This window comes from Vidua chalybeata, chromosome 5, assembly GCF_026979565.1.
Source record: "Vidua chalybeata isolate OUT-0048 chromosome 5, bVidCha1 merged haplotype, whole genome shotgun sequence".
NCBI classification, from domain to species: Eukaryota; Metazoa; Chordata; class Aves; order Passeriformes; family Viduidae; genus Vidua; species Vidua chalybeata.
In genome coordinates this window covers 43880456-43900590 of record NC_071534.1, presented here as the reverse complement: position 1 = coordinate 43900590, position 20135 = coordinate 43880456, and the positions used below count along the sequence as shown (strand labels likewise).

The window sequence follows — 20135 nt, the reverse complement described above, 5'->3', positions numbered from 1 at the left end:
TGGGATGTTTAATTTTACAGGAAGGGCCTTGGGGCTCAAAATAGCCACGCACATTCGGAAAAAAATGGCCTGATAATGTCTTCTAAATAAGTGGTGTTTTTTCACTTTGCTTAACTTTGAATATCTTTCTGCCATTTGTATCAATTCATTTCATCTGCTCAGGTGCAAACATAATCCATTCAACTGAGATCGTCTTTAAGGAATCAAGTCTGTCAAATGAGGCAGTTAGAGTAGTCCATGAATTTAAAAGGAGGTGGCTTGTCTATGGGGCTGAAAAGCAGGTATCACAGGAGCAAAAATGTATTACTTAGGGGTGACAAGCAAGATGTTCTGTGCTTTGATGCTTTGACTCATTAAATTAAAGCCATCTTTAAAGCCATAATGAACAACCACATTTATAGTTCTACAAAAATAATTTCTATCACAATTTTCATAACTCTTTGATAAATTTTTAAAATTAATCCCTTTATTAATTGTATTTATAAAAATTTAATGGAAGCCAAAGTAAGCTTACATTACCTTGGCTTATTTGTCATCAGTCATCTGTTTCCCAGTCGGTATGAAAAGTCTGGTTAATTTAGGCCTACTGACAACATGTTTGCTTTTTGTACTTACCTTTTGCAGATCTCTTAGATGTAATCTGTGGACCACAACTTGAAAACTAGTAATTTACACTGCAACCAGTTCTGTTGCAGTGGGCTGCCTCTAACTGGTCTGTGGCAAAACTATGCACAGATTGTGATTAGCATTGTGAACTTGGTTTGACATTTTGCCAATTTTAACTTTTATAAGAAAGACAGTGATCTTACAAGAAGCATCTACTCCGTGGTTGATACAATACAGGACTGTTTCCCACGGCAGGTCTTTTCAACATACTGTAGCCTGCTAAACTAGTTCATGCACTACCTGGTTACCTTGAGTGATTGACTGGTGTCTAATATTTCAACTGTTTCTATTATTGCAGGAATATTAAAAAGTGAAATCACATAATCTTATGGAATCATACTGATACACCCTTTCAGTTAATGATGAAAAAAGGACAGTGGGTTTTCTTAAATACGTGAAATGACACAGCTGTATCTTTTCTCTCCTTGGGAAGAGAAAAAAGTCTTACCAGTATTTATCAGATGATGGAATATGTAGATTTTATGGAATCATTAAGGTTGGAAAAGGCCTCCAAGATTGAGTCCAACCTTTGACCTAACACCACCCTATCAACTAGACCATGGCATTAAATGCCATGTCCTATTGTTTCTTGAACATCTCCAGGGATAGTGGCTCCACCACCTCCCTGAACAGCTGTTCAAAGCTTAGCCACTCTTTCAGTGAAAAGGTTCTTCCTGGTGTCCAGCCTATGCCTTCCCTGGCACAGCTTGAGCCCATTTCCTTGTGTCAGTAGTTGCCTGGAAGAAGAGTTCAATTCCCTTCTTGCTACAGCCCCCTCTCAGGTAGTTGGTGAGGGTGATAAGGTTCATGTCTGATGTGAGAAAATTTCACTGCAATTTTTCTAAGCCAGTAAGCATATTTGCACTATATATTTCATTTCTCAGTCATTAATTCTTTTCTTAATTGTAGGTAAAGAGAGGACAGTTCAGTCACTGAAAACATCAAGAGATGCATCACCTTCAGGGTCCACAGCAGTACCTTCATCAAAGGTGAATTTTCTTTTTGAGCACTTACGCTATGGTTTTAGATTGTTCATTGTTGGATTTTTTCCTTAGTTGGAAGGAGATACTGCATACGCCTGTTAAAGAGCGTATTCCTTACGATATTAGTTCCTATTCCTTACAATAGGAATAGGACTTGGTCTTAGAATCCTGTGTCCTTGTGAGTATGTTAGTATTACCACTCATTTTGACACAGACACACCTGCCATGTATTCAATGGGGAGAAAACCCAGACTTTGGTTGTGCTATGTCATTCTAAGTTCTTATCTCTTACACATCTCTTTTAGAACTGCTGTGCCAGCTGATTGCCATTGTCCTTAAGGGGGGAAGCAAGTGATGTATTTTCAGTGATGTAAATAGGGAAAATAAGATAAAAGCTATTATGCACAAGTTACACTGATTTAGATCATAACATATACTTTATAATTAGTTCACTTACTTTGTTTATAGATGCAGCACACTGCAGCTTAGTGTCAAATCCTTACTTAATACACATCTTTGAGAACAAGGAGGCATTGCAACATCTCTTGCTCTTGTGTTAATATGTAGTGTGAGCTTGAACTCTGTGTTCTGTAAGTGTTCTGCTTTCTTCTTCAGTCGGGTCTGATCAACCAAGCTGTATTGGTTTTTTGCCATCAGTTTGCAAGTATCTGCTGGTGGTGGATATCCATCTACTTGATACAGGCTACATAGAATGAAACTTTGTTTGATGCAAGTAATTTCCCCAGACAGCATAAGTATTTATTGGGTATGCATCAGCTGCAGAAATGACTGTTCCATGACTGTTTATTGACTTTTATCTTCAGTCCCCAAATCTGCTTATAATGTAACTGCCCTGTGTCAGTGGAGCCTTTTGGAATCAGCCTCTTGGCTGGAATTGCACTGAGCAGTTAAGTTACCTAAGTGCTTCACTGACTCAGAAGTAGTGACAGAAGTAGTCTTGGCAAAACATGAACATCTCCAGAGCCAGAGTCTTAAAACTTATCAAGACTTGAGAAAATTAGTTATATGCTATATATTAGCGATTAAAGGAGATAATTGTCAATGCTCTAAGTTATAATTTAGCTTTGAAATTCTTCTAAAGGCATGTGTTTCCATAGCAATACCTCTTTTCGCTGTAGTATCTATTTGCAAATCTAAAAAGGTATTTTTAACTATAATTATATTTTGCATATTCATGCATGTGAATTAATACCTGTTGCTGTTACCTGATCTTAGCCACCTGTTTGACTATGGTATGAAATATTTTGTGTTTTTCTTTATTAGCTCTATGGACTGTAAGCCTTGGAGGCTGTTTCCAACCTAGAGCATAAGGTGGATGTGTGAGACAGGGACAGCTGCTGAGCAAAGTGACAGGCTTTTGCTTTTCTATGTTATTGATGAGATAAAAATACAAAAAAAGAGAGACTTCTGTTTTTTTGGGGGTGAGGGGGAAGCAGTTTAGTTTTTTTTTTAATAAGATCTGTTAGGTTGGTTGTTTCTTGCAAGTTTGCAGTCTAAATAGCTGCTGCTTTTTTCAATTGAGAAATATGTTCCTGTTCTGTCTCTTCAGCTGAAGTGTATCTGGGCAAATATCATTACTTTATTCCATAAAATTCACTCAGGATTTAATATGTATTTATCAACATTCAACCTATAGAATTAAATTTAGTGAGATTAAATGAAACAGATTTTTTTTTCTGCATTCCAATAGATATTAGTTAATTTATTTTATGGCTTGTGGAAATATTGCAGATTATGTGAGATTTTCTATGAATTATATTACTCCTTTCTTTTAAGAGCCCTCTTCATATCCCTGCATATTGAACTTTGTCACCTCCTGATTTCACTGGTTGTAATTCTGTAATTTGCAGATATAGAAAACAGGGATTCCTATTAGAATATTGTGTTGAACTTCTCTTCTGGATTCAGATAAAGGTGGTGTTTTTATGACACAGAGTCCTGGAAGGGTTCTGTGAATTGTGTATTCATGCTATACTACAGTACAGGGGTATTTAGATAAGAGTTTGCTGGAGGACTTTCGATACTGTCCATTTATGCAACTTAGACTGAACTAATGGTGAGAGGTGGAGTGTTGGTTTCTTTCATTTGGGTTTTTTGTTTGTTTGCTTTTTTTTGTCTACATGTTTGCTAAGATGGAATAGAAATTGGGTAGAAATTGTTATGGCCCTTTTCAGGTAGTAGAATTTTTGTATTTCTTCTTCAGATACCCATCTTAGTGTTATAATTTTTAATGTTAGAGTGATATAGATTCTGTGGGTGCTTCTATACATATCGTTGATTTAAGCTAAATATCCACATAGTGGTAACAAGATTTATAAAGCTAGCTATTCCTAAATGGATACTTGTCATTGTCTGCTGCTCTGATAGTAAAACTGAAATAGTATTCTTAGAGAGAAATCTATTTTTAAACATTATTTATGTGACAATTTCAATTTGAAAAGGTAGATTTAAAAGAACATAAAGCCATGACAGACTCTATTATAAATGATTAGCATTCCCACAAATAAAAAATAGTGGATTTTAATGGAACCAACTCTGATCACCTAAAGTTTGAATAAAATTTTTTTTGTCCCTAATTAGCTCAGATTTTATACCCTACCTAATATTTAACAGTTTATTTAAAAAATTTTTACAACCTTTTATGCCTGAAAATTACATTAAATTATTAGTTCACTCCACTCTTGTATCTGACTTCTTTCAATGCCCATCAGGTCTCAGAAAATTTTTCTCTTATCTCTGACTTGTGAATTTAATAAACCTTATTAATATAGTGGTTTTGTAGCAGTCCACTGATCTTCATTGATTTAATCTTTTTTTCTCCTCTCTTGTTTCTTTATTACCTGCTCTCTCCCCACCCACTTTTCTCTTTTCTCTTTAAATTTGACAGCAAATGAAATAATTTCAACTTTTTTATTCCCTATTTTAAAATATTTTAGGGATCGGAATAACTATTTATTTTAATTTTGAAGATTTTTGCCATGTGTAAGTGTGTTTCATGTTGAACCTTGGATTATAATATTTTTGTACAGGCCTTGGAGAAGAGCAACAGACTATCAGAAAAGGAACTTGCAGAAGCTGCAAGCAAGTGGGCAGCTGAAAAGTCAGAGAAGGCTGAGGAGAGCAATTTACCTGAAATAACAGAGTATGATGTAAGATAGGATTATTAATCCACTTATTTCAAAGTGTTACAACAATAGGCTCTTGTTTTTCTGTACTCTTGATAAAGACACATTTTGTAACTTAATCCTGAATTTTTCTGCCTATGCTATTAAATACTTGTTGAAGGGGAGTGAGAGGGAGACAAAACCTTGTGATTAATTTATTTTGAAAAAATACACAAAGCCACAGTATGTTTTGTTAGTATAATTTATACTGTAATTTATACTATAAATATATACTATATTTATATTATAATTTTATAATTGATGTTGAGCTACAACTAGCACAATAAAGTTTCAGCTCTCCCAAGTGTTCTGCAAGGAGCTCTTGTAGTAGTGTAGGTTTGTATGCCTACTGAACTCCTTAAAATTAGGAGAGGACTTCCCAGTCAAAACATGAGTGTACATGTAAAACATAAGACTTAAGGAGAAAAGCTCTGGTTTGTTGAATTCCGTTTCAAGCTGTGCCAGCTTACCATGTCATGTATTCTTTTTTCAGAAAGCAGTCCTCCATTACATTAAAAATAAACCTTACCTTGTTACTGCAGTGGGTATATTTTTATTTTCCCCATAATCCTTATTTCATTATTAATCAATGTTAATTATTTGCCAGTTTATTCCCTTTTGTTTTCACCCCTTCTTGTCTTCCACTCCTGGCTATACTGAAGTGAGATAATAGCCCTTCTCAATCATTTGTTACACGGCTCTTGGATAGGATGTCTTTTTTGGGTTCTGCTATGTTAGTGGAAAATGTATTTTACACAATTGAGGCTGTGTCACAGGGGGTTTTATCATGTCATGTTTTCTATATGTTTAAAATCTGTATTTTTGTATCTGTTAAGATTGTAGCAATAATACTTCAGTAATAGTCTTGATGAACAAACTTGTATCTCTGATGACTGTGTTTGGGCTTTTGGGCTCACACTGCAATTGTTATTTTTCTCCAAAAACTGAATTTATTGTTGTTTTTGTTTTTTTTTTTTTTTTTTTTTTTAAGGCTGGATCTTCAGCTCCATTATACATTGAGCAAACAGAGGAAATAGAGGCAAATCTAACGGATAGCACAGAATTATATGAGGACAGCCAGCTTCTAGGTCGTTCAAAAGCAATTGCAACAAAGACAAAGGAGATTGAACAGGTGAGTCCTCTTGGCATTTTGTCACTAATACAGTAATGGTTTGCTCTGCTAAAATTATCTTGATTTATTTTTTCCTCCTCCTTGGAGTGTAATATGAATATAATTTGATTTTTCAAGATGATATGGTATCATCTCTAACAGTTTAATTCCGAAGAACCATGGCATTTATCTGCACATGGAAATCAATCAGTTTTCTACAACTTACATGCAACAACTGCTGTTTTGCAAGCTAAGACAATGACTGCCTCTTAATTCTAGTGGCCTTTGTTCAGTTGCCTGTGAGGCCATTTCCTGAGCTGCAACACTACTCCTTTTTATTGACACTTGAAAACCAGCTATCTACTCTATTGCTGTTGTTTTTTTTTTTTTTTTTTCCTTCTCTTAATATTGACTTCCCTAATCGTGTTCATGGTGGGCACAGCTTTCCATGTGGGTGGAGTCTGGCTGGGATGGAGTTTTACCAGAGTGTGCTGTAGCTATGAGAGCTGTGATGCAGTTGGTTTATCCCTGTGTCTGATCACAGGGTCACAAATGGCCTCAAAGAGCTAGGACCAGATGCATCAACTTAGAACTTCTAAAAAATGACAAACTAAAAAAAATACACCATCTAGGAACAGATTTTTTAAAAATAGCTGTTGTGATTAATTAGCCTCTTGCTGGTAAATCTATGGTTAAATTTCTCTAGGCCCTAAGGACAGGGTTATAGTGAAAATGGATGAAAATTTGGTCATAAAACCCAAATATTGTTTTCCATATGATCTAATGCTACTGTGTTTGGTAGAGTTTGCACTTAATTCTAGGGAAATCTAGATTATGTTCTATAAAATGAAATACTTTTAGGAACTTAATTAGAAAAGCCTGAGGAATAACTTAGGTTCAGATTTTGCACAACCAGTTTCTCCTGTTGTTGATTTGAATATTGAAGCTGTCAGCTTCTGCAGAATTTAAATAAGATTCTAGAATGATGCTGGAAGTATTTTACTGAACTGAACAAGATTATTATTTTCTTATAAACCAGGTACTGTGAATTTGTTAAGAATTAGATAGGATATTTATTTAATCATTAAAAATTAAGACTGGAAAATGATTAATGTATTTTTCAAATAAATACTTAAAATTAACTTCTGGATCTGCAATTTACTTTTCTGGATTTTTAAAAAAATTGTTGTGATAGACCCAATGATTTTCATAGTCATCATGAATATCATAATGAGTCATCATAATAAAATACTGTGAATCTTCCTACTATGTATGGAATCAGTCTGTAGAAATTTGCACACTATTCTGTGTACTTTGAGTTCTCAGCATCTAAAAGTAAATTTAGCTTAACATTTAAATCTATAAAGTGAACTGTAAGCTTGTACATTTATAAGAAAGCTTTTTCATAGTTTATTTCTGATTATTTGTCTTGAAGACTCAAGTAATAGCAGAAAAATTATTTGGTTTGATGGACTTCTTTTCTGTTAAATTTCATTCAAGTGTTTAAGGTAGTATTTCTGGAATGTAATTTTGTGGGAGGATTACTAAAATAAAATGCTTACTGCAAAGACTTATGCTGCAAGAATGGTGAAGCTGTAAATCCTTCTGCAAAGCAAGATTTTCAAGAGGTTGTTTTTCAGTATGCACTGTACAGCTATTAAGGTATTTAAAATAAGTAAGAAATGAAGTCAGGGCATGTGCCACTGCATATTGTTAAAGGATTGGTGAGGGCTCAGCTAATGTTTGAGGAAGTGAGGTTTGACCCATTGAACTACTTCTACTTCTGCCTCCTAAATTTTTCTTTCTCTCAGAGCACCAGATCTAATGATGGTTCATATTTATTCTGGTTTTTGGTTCATATTTATTCTCAACCTGATTGCCAAATATTTCTTGGCTGTTACAGACTCCTGATAAAGCCTTCTTTGCTTTGCCCTCTCCATATCCATTTGTCTCCAAAGCTCTAACCTGGAAAATGAGCAAAATTTTCCAAATATGTACTTCATAGGATGGTACTATTTCCTCTGGGAAAACCCAGAGGCAAAAAGCTGTGCTGACAGAACATGCACGGTGTCGCAATGAGCAAATCCATTGCTGTGCAGCAGAGAAACAGGCAGTCTGATGCCCTGGGCAGGAGGGAGGTGGCACCTTCTGATATAGTCTGTTTTTTTTCTCTTAAGAAAAACAATCAAAAATATCCCTTGAGCAATTGAATGAAATATTCATACAGGTGTTCTGTTTTAAATTAGTCCATAGCAGTATCTTGTGTATTGCTCATATCACTCTTTTGTGAAGTTGCCTCTGCCTTTTCTCTAAGCTACAATAACACAATTGCCAGTTTCAGAATTTTAAATGAAGCGTGATTGTAAATTATCACCCTGGCTCATCAAGAAAATAGTAGTATATTATTTATTTGATGGGGGACTTACTGCAAACATTCATGTAAAATCATGTCATTTGAAGAAAAACTTAAGTTCTTTGTGTGCTGATGATGAGAGGGCAAAATGTGTCAAGGGCTAGTTGCTGTTTGCTAGATAGTGACTATCTTTTAGGAGTCTAAAAGATAGTCACTATATAGGAGTCTGCAGTAGCTTTGCAAATATTAACTGAAGCTGACACAAAGAGAGGAAACTAGAAGTTCTGCTCATGGATAAAGGATTGGAAAAATCCAGACACTGTTTAAACAGAGCCAATAACTATCCGCATCACTGCCAAACTAGAAAAACTTTGAAGTATATATTTTATTTGAAGTGTGCCAATATTGCTTGGAAAGGAGGGATATGGTTGCAGGTACACAGATGCTTGAAAACGTTTCTGAACTGGGACTGCGGATCCTCGGCATTTTTTGTCTCATCTTTGAAACAACAGGCATAGTGAGATTCTTGTGGAAACACCTAGGTTGCATAGGACTTACCCCAGCTGATCTCCTCAAAACAGGCCTTAGATCAGATCATTCAGGGCTCTGTCAAACTGAGCCCTGCGTATTTGCGATGAAGGAGACTCTGCTGTTTCCCTGGGCAGCCTCTTCCAATGTCTTCAGCTCTTTGTCTTGAGCTCACAAGACAGCTGCTGTCACATTCCAGAACATGGTTTCTTTCCACCAAGGGCACAGTTTCTGCTCACTTCTTCTCTTGACAGCTTTCTGTCTGCATTCTTGAACTGCAGATTCCCAGCTCGCTGGTGTGATCCCCTGCGTTTGGGACCTGCTCCACTGAGAGTGGACTCTGCTGCTCTCAGGGAAGGGTTGATTTCCTAAAAACCTCTGGCTCTGACACTTCATGATTGGAAGACTAGGGTTTTTTTCTGGCACTTTTGCATGGCAGGTACTGTGGAAATGGTTCCCTTCAATCAAGGTGCAGAGTCTTTTCAATCTTTGTTCTTCTGCATGGAGTGGAAATTGTGCAGCATTAATGTGTGTCTCATATTTTAATATATCCCATTATGTATTTTTTAATGTTCTATCCATAATAAAAAACTTTGTAGAGTTTTTTTTGTTTTGTTTTTTTTTTTTTTTTAACAGAATGCTGAGATAATTAGCTTTCTGGGTTGGGATGTTTTTTTGATTGTTTGGTTGGGTTTTTTTTTTTTTGTTTTTTTTTTTTTTGTTTTGAAGTTAGGTGTTTCCTTAGATCTTTGAACATGCATTTCCCTATTCTCTTTGCTTTTACAATTTTGAAATAAGGTGTTAAATGTTGCCTGAGCATTTGCCTGAGCATGGTGAGGTAGAAACCCATTAAACAGATGCTTAAAAGTTTGGTCTGGTTACTTGTAAACGGTGTAGTAGTGAATTTTACATCTGCATGTCGGGATCAATGAATGTCTATAGTTTGCTAATGTAACAATTTTATGCACTTTTTAAATATCTTTGCATTTAATGGCACACATTAAGGTAATATTTTGGAGTTGTTTAGTTTCTGGTTTTATATAGTTAAGCATCAGCTTATGCTTTTAACGTGTAATGTGCTGAAGTGTGGTGGTTTTTTTTTGGAAGTGATGACAAATATGTCCCTGGTGTTAAGTTCATAATTGGAGCTATTCAGCATCAGTGTTGCACAAAAGGCTATCTCTTTGTTCTTCCTTGATGAGCACGAGTAGCAGGGATTCTTGAAATGTCTTATCTTGTCTAGACATCAAGTCTGTAACACTGTGTTAATTAGTCCATTATTATGTGTCCACTTTTCTTACATGTTGCATATTCAAGTTGGAGTGACATGTACTACCTCTGAAAATCTATTATTTTCTTAAGACAAATTTTACCAAATGACAATTTTACCAAGTACCCTCCTTGATCCTGTAAAAAAAAATCAAATCTGTGAGTGTCTGTCTCGATTTGGCTAGTACCACAGATTTCTGGCATCTAAGGAATTAATTAAGTACAGGAATTAATACATTCATGAATGCTTTCTAATTCTTAATGGAATCACTGGATGACTGTATGCTTTCAGTTCACCAATGTTTTTAAATGTTCAGCAGAACAATATTTTTTAATGTTTAAACATTTCGTTTAATTGCTTCTTTAGTTGACATTCTAAATTAATATTGCTTGTTAAGAGTCCTCAGTAATATTAATGAGCTGTTACCCTATGGGACTGCTTTGTTGCTGGAAGATGCTGAAAATCAGAGATCTTTCTAAAGCTTGTGTTTGAAACTTCATAGCTATGGTGCATAGAAAGAAGGAAAAATGGGGGTGTGGTTGGGTCCAAGCTGTCCAAATTATGTTTCCAGATCTGCTGTCTTAACTCCTTTTCTTTTTTAGGTAAATTACTGACAAGTCTGACGTATAAGTTACAATTAAGTAAGAATAACAGGTTTTAGCAGTTACAATGTGTGTTTGTAGTTTGAGAAGAACTGTTTCTTGTTCCCCTTCTTTGTCATAGTTCTTGTTCTGGTAAGATCTATATAATAATAGCTGAATTGTCTTTGTGTGTACTTAACAGTTGTTAATGGGACTCTGTTCTCTGGAGATGCTGCTCTGAGAGAAGACTGACTTCTCACAGAGTGACATTTTACATTGAAAGGACTTCGTTAAAATTTTTGGTTTTAATATCAACAAAACATGACTAAAATTATACAGGTATTTCTGTCATAATAAAATAACTACAGTTTATGTAGTGTATGGGAGTTTACTGTATGCCTTCCTCACTGCCCCCAGCCCCTCCTGTATCCTTTGCTAGTTCTGTTTTGCTCCAAGCAAAACTCTTTTACAGTTCTTTAACAGTATAAAGATGAAAGAGGTTGTAAAGTGAAGTAGCTTCTGTATCTTGGCTAGGGATAAGCTCATGGTAAATGCATTAGAAAAGTTTTGTAAGGCTTGGATGTGACAGATTAAGTGCTGTAAGTTCTAGGAGTTTTAGTAAAATAAGTAAATTAATAAATTGCAATAATGGGAATCCAGGAAGGGATGAAGGAGGATGTCAGAGCTGGCCTTGGATGTACCTTTTCTTTTGAAAAAGCTCACTGCAACTGAGCCAGGGAAACTGGTTACCATTTCCTTGTTGATCTGCTTGTGCTGTTGCTCATTTCAGGCAAAATTATCTAGGTTAAAAAAAAAAATCCCCTAATTAAAATATAAGTTAAGAAGTAGGTGAGTTAAGTGAAGCTGAAGGAACTGGAACAGTAGCTAAAAACACATTAAAGGATTATTTCTGGTTGTGGATGAGGTCAGACATGCTTTGTTTCTAACAGGAGTAGACCAGACAAGAGTAACAGGCCAGATGAGAGTAAAGATGGGGAAGCTGAAGATTATCACTCCTTCCTAGCTCTGCTGTTGTCCTTCAAACCTTCTGTGCTTAATACACAGTGACAAGGCCTTAACGATGGACTCGTCATCATCAGTCTAATTTGGTTGGTAGCATAATAATACGTATCATGCCTCCTCTGAGCTTATGTTTATTTGACTTAAATATAAGTTGTAATTAAGTGTATTAATTTTTTTTTTCTAATCAGGAAAACATTTGTGTCAGGTTTTGTTATTTTGCCTTAAGCTTCTAAGAAAAATTGATGATAACTCTTTTACTTAATTATATCATCTGCCTATGTGGTTTATTAGTTTCCTTGTATCAGTATCCCTCTCCTTATACATAAAAGTCAAGTGATTTATTTCTTTCTGCATATTCTTAGACACCTTTTCTTTCATATTAATTCTGTCCTGCTAATTTTTCTATCTTTCAGTATTTATTCTAGACTTCCTTTTTACCATTACAAAATCAAATCAGTCACATTGTAATGCTTATATGATCTCTATATTTCACGCTTGCCTTAAGGTGGGTTTTTTTTTGTTTGTTTGTTTGTTTTTTTGTTTTTGTTTTTTTGTGCTGGGGTTTTTCAATTTTGCACATATGATCTATTTAGAAATTCATGTTTTCATGTTTGAAATTACAAGGAGAATATAAAATGTTTTGGTCAGTTTCTTCATTGTATCTTTTATTCTCCTTACGACTACATTTATTTAAAGCAGGATACTTGTGAAAGGACATGAAAACTTCAGCTGCTTTTCCTTTCTTGTGTTTGGGCCACCATGCTTTAGAAGTGGTAGTCTTGCACTTTCCATTTGTTCAGCTGTGTTTTATTCCCTTTCTATGGACATTAATGGGTAATTTGGTGTGCACTGCTGTGTTTGTAATTACAAACTGCTGCATATGCAAAAGCAGTACAACTCATTTTGCTCAGCACCTGAAGGTATGGTTTAATAAGGAATTATATTACCATGTTTCAGATTTTTGCCAGCAGCTTTTTTCATTGGAAAGCTGATAAAAAGTGAATGTTATTTAATGTGCAGTGCTCATAGGGAAATACTTTTAAGAGAATTTAATACCAGAAATGTATGCATTTATTCAGTAAAGGTGGGGTATTTCTTAGAGGGGATTGAATGAAATGTAATTCACCTTTAGTTTTCACCACTATTTATTGAAGATCATGTTTACCTTATGTTTTTTCATGTAAACAGTTTTAGACCTGTGCTGTTCACATTATTGTGAAGTTGCCAAATGCTGGCTATTCAACCCATTGACAAATATAGAGTTTTTGATGTAGTGGCACTTCATTACCTGATCAAGCAGCCTGCAGACTACAAGATCTCAGGGGATTGTTTGCTTACAGACATTCTTAAATGGCACTGTTTACAGGTGTTACAATTTCGTGGCAGATCTCTGGAAGACTTAAGTATGAGAGGGCTACTAATTAGGTACTTGATTAAATTGCTGGACTTAGTTGAAACTAAAAGAAATGTGAAAAAAGTTTGTTCAAATCTGAAAGACAGAATCAACTTCTTGGTTAGATAAAGTGAAAATCTAAGGAGTTATTCATTAAATAGCATTTTTTAAATCAAAACCTGGTAGTGATTGTTTGACTTAAAATTTCTGGTTCTGTGGTGAGAAACCCGAAGAGCAAAAACAGGGTGAAAGACTTGGAAACTATAATAGTGAGTGGGCTGGAAAGAAGAAAGCTTAGTTTCAAGAGATGATGAATGTCAACAGGATTGGAAAAGGTGTTAGGAAGAGAAGAAACTCACTAAAAATGTGTGGGCCTTGATACGCAATTAGGAATTAATTTTGAGAAATTGCCTACTGAAGAAAACTGAAAAAACTGTCAAAAGTTGAGATGCTTGGAAGGATAAGCAGAATTGACACTGGCAAACCTCCTGGGAATGATGAAGGATAAAACCAGAAATGAATCGTCTGAGGCTTGACAAAGGCAGTGCGGGTTATTGTTTTTGTGGGTTGGGTTTTTTTGTTTGTTTGTTTGGGTTGCTTTCTTGGGGTTGTTTTATTTTTGTGGTTGGGGAGTTTGATGGTGGGCTTTTGTTGTTGGTTTTAATAACTTGGATTAATTCATAGGATAGATCCTTCCCTCCAACTTGGTCTCCAGCCAATTCTTGCTTTAACAGAAGGGCATTGTTGGATTTAAGAAGTAGGTTAGCAGTGATGTTTTTTTTATTTTTGAACTGTTTTAAGGATTAAAGATAAAATTATCTCTTAGTAGGCTCAATGCACTGAAGATTAATTTTTAAAGTGTTTTTTATTCTTACAACCTACTGTCTCTTCAGCATTGTAACTAGGGAAACTTGCTACTTCCTGGATTGAAGCAGCATAAGAACATAATCAGTCCCATATACCTAATAATTAGATCCAGAAATTTAAACTCCCCCAGAATTAGCCCAAGCTCAAAGAACTACCATGTAGCATCTCTACCCTCAAAACACTGATTATGTATTAGCTCTATCAGTATTCCTGATACAGTCTGAGCATTGATCTTCTGAGAGGATGTAGGAGTCCAAGTGGTGCTTAAAACAAGATATATATATATATAGGGCACACAGAGCACAGTGTCATGAGGAAAAGTTTCATAAAACCATATGTGATGATGGGACTGTGGTAACCGAGCAAACATGTAAAAACCCATGGAAAGTGGCAAATGAATGGTAGTGGCATAAGGGTAGGTGACAGGAAGGAGTTGATGTTTGACATGGAAGCTGGTTTCCATTTCTCCTGCACTGACAAGTACTTTCAGGCCTCAGGAGGTTGAAATAGCAACAGAAGAGTGTCACACACAAAACCTGTAGGTAGGGAAAATCTGCTGAAGTGTGAATCTACAGTTTTGTGGGGTTTTGTGTGTCTTTTACAGACTGTTCTTTATACAACAGAAGCTTGTTTTGTAGGTGACAGCTTTCCTGGTGCTTGTAGTTTAATCCTCTAACCCATGTGTAATTTGATTTATATACAACAGTGACTCATGTATAAATATGGGGTCATCTGTGACCAAAGACACTTTGCTGACAAGCTGTGTTTTAAATACAGCTCCTGGTTCTTAAATTTATGTGCTGTATCTCAGTGTCTCACCTAGCCTGATGTCCTTTCTTTTGGCAGTTGTTCCATTGAATAGGTTAAACTCAATATGTTTTAAAGATGGGTAAATTATGCCTATTTGTTTTCTCTGACATTTAAAATACAGGGTAATATTATAGTTTTAAAAGGCATCAGAATTGGGAACTTTTCTACAGTTTAATTTCCTAAATTATGTGGGGGAAAAAATCTATAGTTGCATAAGATGCTTATGCATGTGCCGCTTCTTTGAGTTAAGATTGTGAAAACATTAGATTTTTATCTTGGGGTATAAATGACTAATGTACATCACCATTTATTGCTAACCCACAAAAGATCACTTTCCTGTGTTTTGTTTGACTCTTATTTACATTGGTGTGGTGACTTGAGTCTTCAGTGGTTGTCTGGACATACACTTGTATGGATATCACAATGGCATGCTTCAAAAACTATAGCATAAAAACAAGGGCCAAGATTCCCCACAGGACAAAGTTTATGGTGTGCCTGTTTTACCTTTCTACTTTGACTTGGAAAGGCTAATAGAGTCAGCCTGACTTGGAAAAAAACACAGAAAGTGAATACTGTCAAAATTGAGTGGATCATGACTTGTTCCTGGTTCTTTACTGTCCTGGTTTTTTACTGTTCCTGGTTCTTTACCACTTCTTGAGAAGTAGTGTTCATACATTAATTTTCTGCACTGCTGAATCAAGTACTCCTCTGAATGACACTAATAACCTCTAATAGATGGATTTGACACTGTTTTTCCAAGATTTAATTTGTTAGCAATCTTTCTCCTTCTCCTTACTCCAGATAGCTTATATACTTGGTTTCATTACAGTATGAAATGTTCTACTTACGAGGGTACTATGTGTGCTTACTTGACCACAACTACACACCTCACAAGCAGTTCACTACCTTTGTATGGTAAATAATTTATGTATTAACTTTTTTGGTCATATGCTACCTAAATTAAAAAAAAAAAAATCTACTTCAGCATTTTTAAACACAAAATCATAAATAGATTAGGAAATGCTGACACAAGCTTTTCAGTGATCATCTCCAGCTGGAAATTTGCCCATTTTATTATGTTTCTTCTTCACTTGGCTTCCTGGAGAAACTATCTTATGCAATCTCAGTATCTGTGCTGTGTATCTTTCGACTCTATCGCCTGATTTCAACTAAATTCAATTTAGGCATAGACCAAGATGATCAGTTGTTACAAGTGTTATGAAAATAGGCAGTAACGGAAACTGTACGAGATCCAGTGGAGACTATATTATGATTGCACCCCATTATACATCAAGAAGACCCTTAAGCAAATGCTGCAGTCAAAACCAACCTGTAGCACTGCAGACTTCAGCTGCACGTTACAAAGAGTTTGGTGGCAACCATAGGTTGAGGAATTTAATTCCTGTATTATACTGTTCCCTGTGTTGGCACAGTAGTCTTTGTGGGGCTTGACCATTAATCAGATCAAGAAAAAGAAAGAAGAATTTGCAGACACTTAACTAGATCTCTTAATCACAGTGTGCTTCCTTAAATGTGCCTGCTGCTACAAGAGAGTAGCCACCCTGTGCTGTGTGTCAAGCCACTGCTGTCTCTGAACATTCAGTATCCTGAAATTACTGCTTTAGACACAGTAATTTAATCATCAGGCAATAATCTATAGAAAGCTGTAGTCTTTGATGGTATTTTGCACAGTAACTGTTAATTCTTACCACAGGGAAGATAAAACTTAAAGAAGTTTTTGTTCAGTTTCTAAAGCTGCCATGACCAGAACTATCATCTTCCTTTAAGACACCTCACCATCTTCTAACATTGGCAGGATTGATTGTACATATTTTTGAGAATTAACTCACTTGGAAGCACTAGTGCATCATTAAACACCATCAGAACAGCCCCTTTCACATGGCCTGTTGGAGTCAGACTTTGATTTATTGCGAAGCAAGCTGGCCTCTAACTTCTTGGAACTATTTCTAGCTGAGGAATGAGGTGACCTTGGAATTGGAGGGTGGAGGATATCTGGAAGAGATGAAAGGATTTATAGTGACAGGAGAGGTAGGGTTAGTAACTGAGTGTGGGAAGCAATGAACAAGGGTGGGACTGGACTTGCAGTTGAAAAAAAAAAAGAGATTTTTTGCCAAGATCAGGAACTGCAGCCAAGAGGGTGGGGGAAGGAATGAGATGGGGAACATGGGTGGAGATGGGAATTAATTCCACAGAAGCTCTAAAGCCCATGGGCAAGTGCAGTGGAGTTTCTCTCTGGCTGGAGGGTGGAGACGCTACATCATGCAAGAAAACCCACTGCTATTTCTGGTGCCAGAAACAAGTGGGGAGCAGTCAGGTGCTTCCAGCTTGGTGTCTTCCTCTCTGGATGCCCTCAAGGCGTCTGCAGGAAGCTACAATTGTAAGGCAGGAAATGCAGCGTTCCTGCATCAAGTACCTGGAATTGCTTACTAAAAAATTTGATAAACATGCTATCCACTGCAGTTGTTCTGTTTGGTTCAGTTTACTGTATTTGTCATCAGCTAGGGTGTAAATGTAATGTAACTTAAAGTAAAAATGAGTTTTTAATTAAATTATTAATCTGCTTAGCCAAGTGTAGGTCTAGCCATAACTCAAAAATGCCCTGACAACTTTTTTTTAATGCTTTTCATAGTTTTTGTCACATTTACTCTTAGGCATCACTACAGCTCACTGTACAGTTTTCCTTTTTCTTATGTTTATATGGAAGGAGATTTCTTGCAACTGTCTTTTTGCTAAAATCAGAAGCAGAGATAAGCAAGTAATTATCTGGTGTCTCATGACCCAGGTAAGTTACTAAAAAGCCCTGTACTTCAGGAGTGTTCCTTTCTACTTTAAGTAGGATGGACTTTTTGCTATCCAGAAAAGCAAGTATCATTGTATTGAGCTGGCTCTGAAGCTTCTTAATGTGTGTAGGTGTTACTCGTGTCACAGTAAGCAGCCAGAGCAGTGATCCCAAAGAGAAGTAGCTCTTCGACTGTAAAGGTTGTTCTAAGTATTCCTAACAAAACATATGTGCATATTGCTGAGGAGTTATATTGAGATATGCAGAGGTCTGCTGGGGATAAAGTGCTGAGCTTGGTTTTGTCTGTTGCGGATCAACTAAGATTTTAAAAGAGGAAAGGACATTTAGCATGTTACCTAAGTATGAATACTCAGTGTCTGATGTCAGGTAAGGTTTTGTGGATGTAAGGATAGAAACTTCCATTGGTATGTTTGTAGTTAATTTCATTATGTATCACTCAGCAGGTAGGTGTAACTAGTAAGCAAGTAGCTTTTTACTGTATTCCTTAAAACTGCTGTATTACATATTACATTAAAGCTGTGAGAGAACGTGTGTGCATATGTACATAATACATACAGTGGGTAGTGTTTCCTTTCTTTAGATGCTTCCATGCAGTTATGGAACGTACCTTTTGTTTATAATTTCCTGTTTGGTAGCAATGCAGGAAATGTAAATGCATTTCTGTCATGAGGTGATACAAAGATGTTCTCATAATTCAATTGACTTAAAATATTTTTCAATGAATTTTTGATTTTTCAGGGTACTAGGGTTATATGAGAGCTTGAGCAAATACTTGCTAAGGGGACAGGGAGGACTCAGATAAAATTGTGGGGGGAGTGAAGGTAGTCAGAGATAGTAATGCTTCCTTTGTTAGGTATTTATTGGCCAACTGCAGGGTCTTTGGAGCAGCAAGAGTGATTCAGCTTTGTCCACAGCGCAGTTTGCTGAGCACTGATGAACTAAGGAGAACAAAGAAAAGAGGCAAACAAGTGAAAAAGATAGATTAATACTAAGTTAAAGCAATATAAAGAGAGTAAATTGATTATGTTAAAAGTAAGCAATAGTTCTAAAATCAGGTTTAGATGCATTGCAGCCAACAAATGGAAAGTGTTAGTCGTGTTTTCTTCATCAAGAGTGTAAGCTGTTAACTTACCCTAGAGAAGGCAACTTTTTTCCCCCCCTTGAACAGTTGCTGTTATTATTTTACACAGTCCATGGTACTCTTAAATACATACATAAATTAAATAATTGTTTAGTATGTAAATCAATTCTTTGTGTATGCTTATCCTTGAAATAGCAAAATTCTTTACCAGCTGATTTAAAAATAAAAAGTTTGTAATGTTTATGTGATTTGAAGGAATAACAAGCCCTCTGGACTTTCTAATTTAAATGAGAAAATGTCATTCATTTTCATTGTTGTTTTTTATTTAATTTGGCTTGCTCTGTTCTAAATAATTAAATATTTTTTCCTAATTTAATTCTGATTCCAGACAGTATAGTTCAGTCTTTATTAGCATGAGCTGTTCAGGTTTTTTTGGTCTTGGTTTTTTTAATTTGTTTCTGTTTAGTTGGGTTTTTTTGGTTGTTTGTGAGAGGTTTTTTGGTGTTATTGGGCAGGTGTTTGTGTTTTGTAAATTCTGGAAGGCTATCTGAAGGAAGGAATGCCTGATTTTTCAGGATATGTTTATATGAATAACCTCTGTTTATTCTGTATCTTTGAGAACATGTGGTAATTTTGTATGATGTAAGGTTAAAAGGTAAATGGTCTGGTACTGTTTCTTTTGGCTATTACATTAAAGTGTTTGACCTTTAGCAACCTGTCTTTATCTTAGGCAGTAAACTGTTTAGTTCTGCTTATCAAAAGAGACTTCAGTGCTCTCTTTCCATGCTATTCTCATCCAAAACACACTGTATCAATCCGGCATCAGTAGACTTTATCAGCATCAGCTATATTCTGTTTAGAGATTAAGCATAAAAAGTTTATGTTGTAAGAGTACATTTTATTCAGTGAATATTTTCATTTCTAGTTTAGTGGTTTCCAGTTTCCTTATCTAGATTAGATCTTCTTTTGTATTACCTCCTTATTACTTTACTCTTTCCCACAATTTTAGCTGTTTGACTTGAAATTACTTAGTTTGGTGTCACTGTAAAGTGAGTTCTTTGAGACTATTCACACTATACCCTGTGTCTGTCTAAAGGTAAGGTTAAAATGGCAAAGTAAGTATCTTTGCAGATTTTTTGAGAGACTTTCTAATTATTTGGGGATCCCTTCAAATCATAACTTGGTGGGGGTAATTTGGAACTTAATTAAGTGTTTAGTTAAACAAGTCCCCCATACCTTCAGTTGTCTATGTGATTTACCAAAGTGAAATTCTACACGTTGGAGTATTGGCTAGAGGCAGAATTTGCTATGTCTCTGAAGTGACCATAATTCATAATGCTGCTGGTGATACTGAACAAATCTGTAACCTGCAGGAAGCTGACGGAGTTTGAGGGCAGCTGCTAGTTTGTTCTAGATATTTTTTTTCATTAACTTGTTAATTTACATGATGTTTTACTGTTGTT

The 20135-nt window shown here is 35.7% G+C and overlaps 1 protein-coding gene across 3 annotated transcripts in view; it reads left to right on the top strand.

Moving 5' to 3' along the window:
• PPHLN1 (periphilin 1) overlaps nucleotides 1-20135 on the top strand; it is a 64106-nt gene that overhangs the window by 27977 nt on the left and 15994 nt on the right. For 2 of the 3 annotated variants that reach the window (XM_053942163.1, XM_053942162.1), the window contains exons 7-9: nucleotides 1576-1655; nucleotides 4700-4819; nucleotides 5826-5966. In XM_053942163.1, the coding sequence (XP_053798138.1) occupies nucleotides 1576-1655; nucleotides 4700-4819; nucleotides 5826-5966 (341 nt within the window). Of the gene's footprint in view, nucleotides 1-1575; nucleotides 1656-4699; nucleotides 4820-5825; nucleotides 5967-11627; nucleotides 11781-20135 lie in introns of those variants that run through there. The other variant, XM_053942164.1, reaches the window with a different exon arrangement.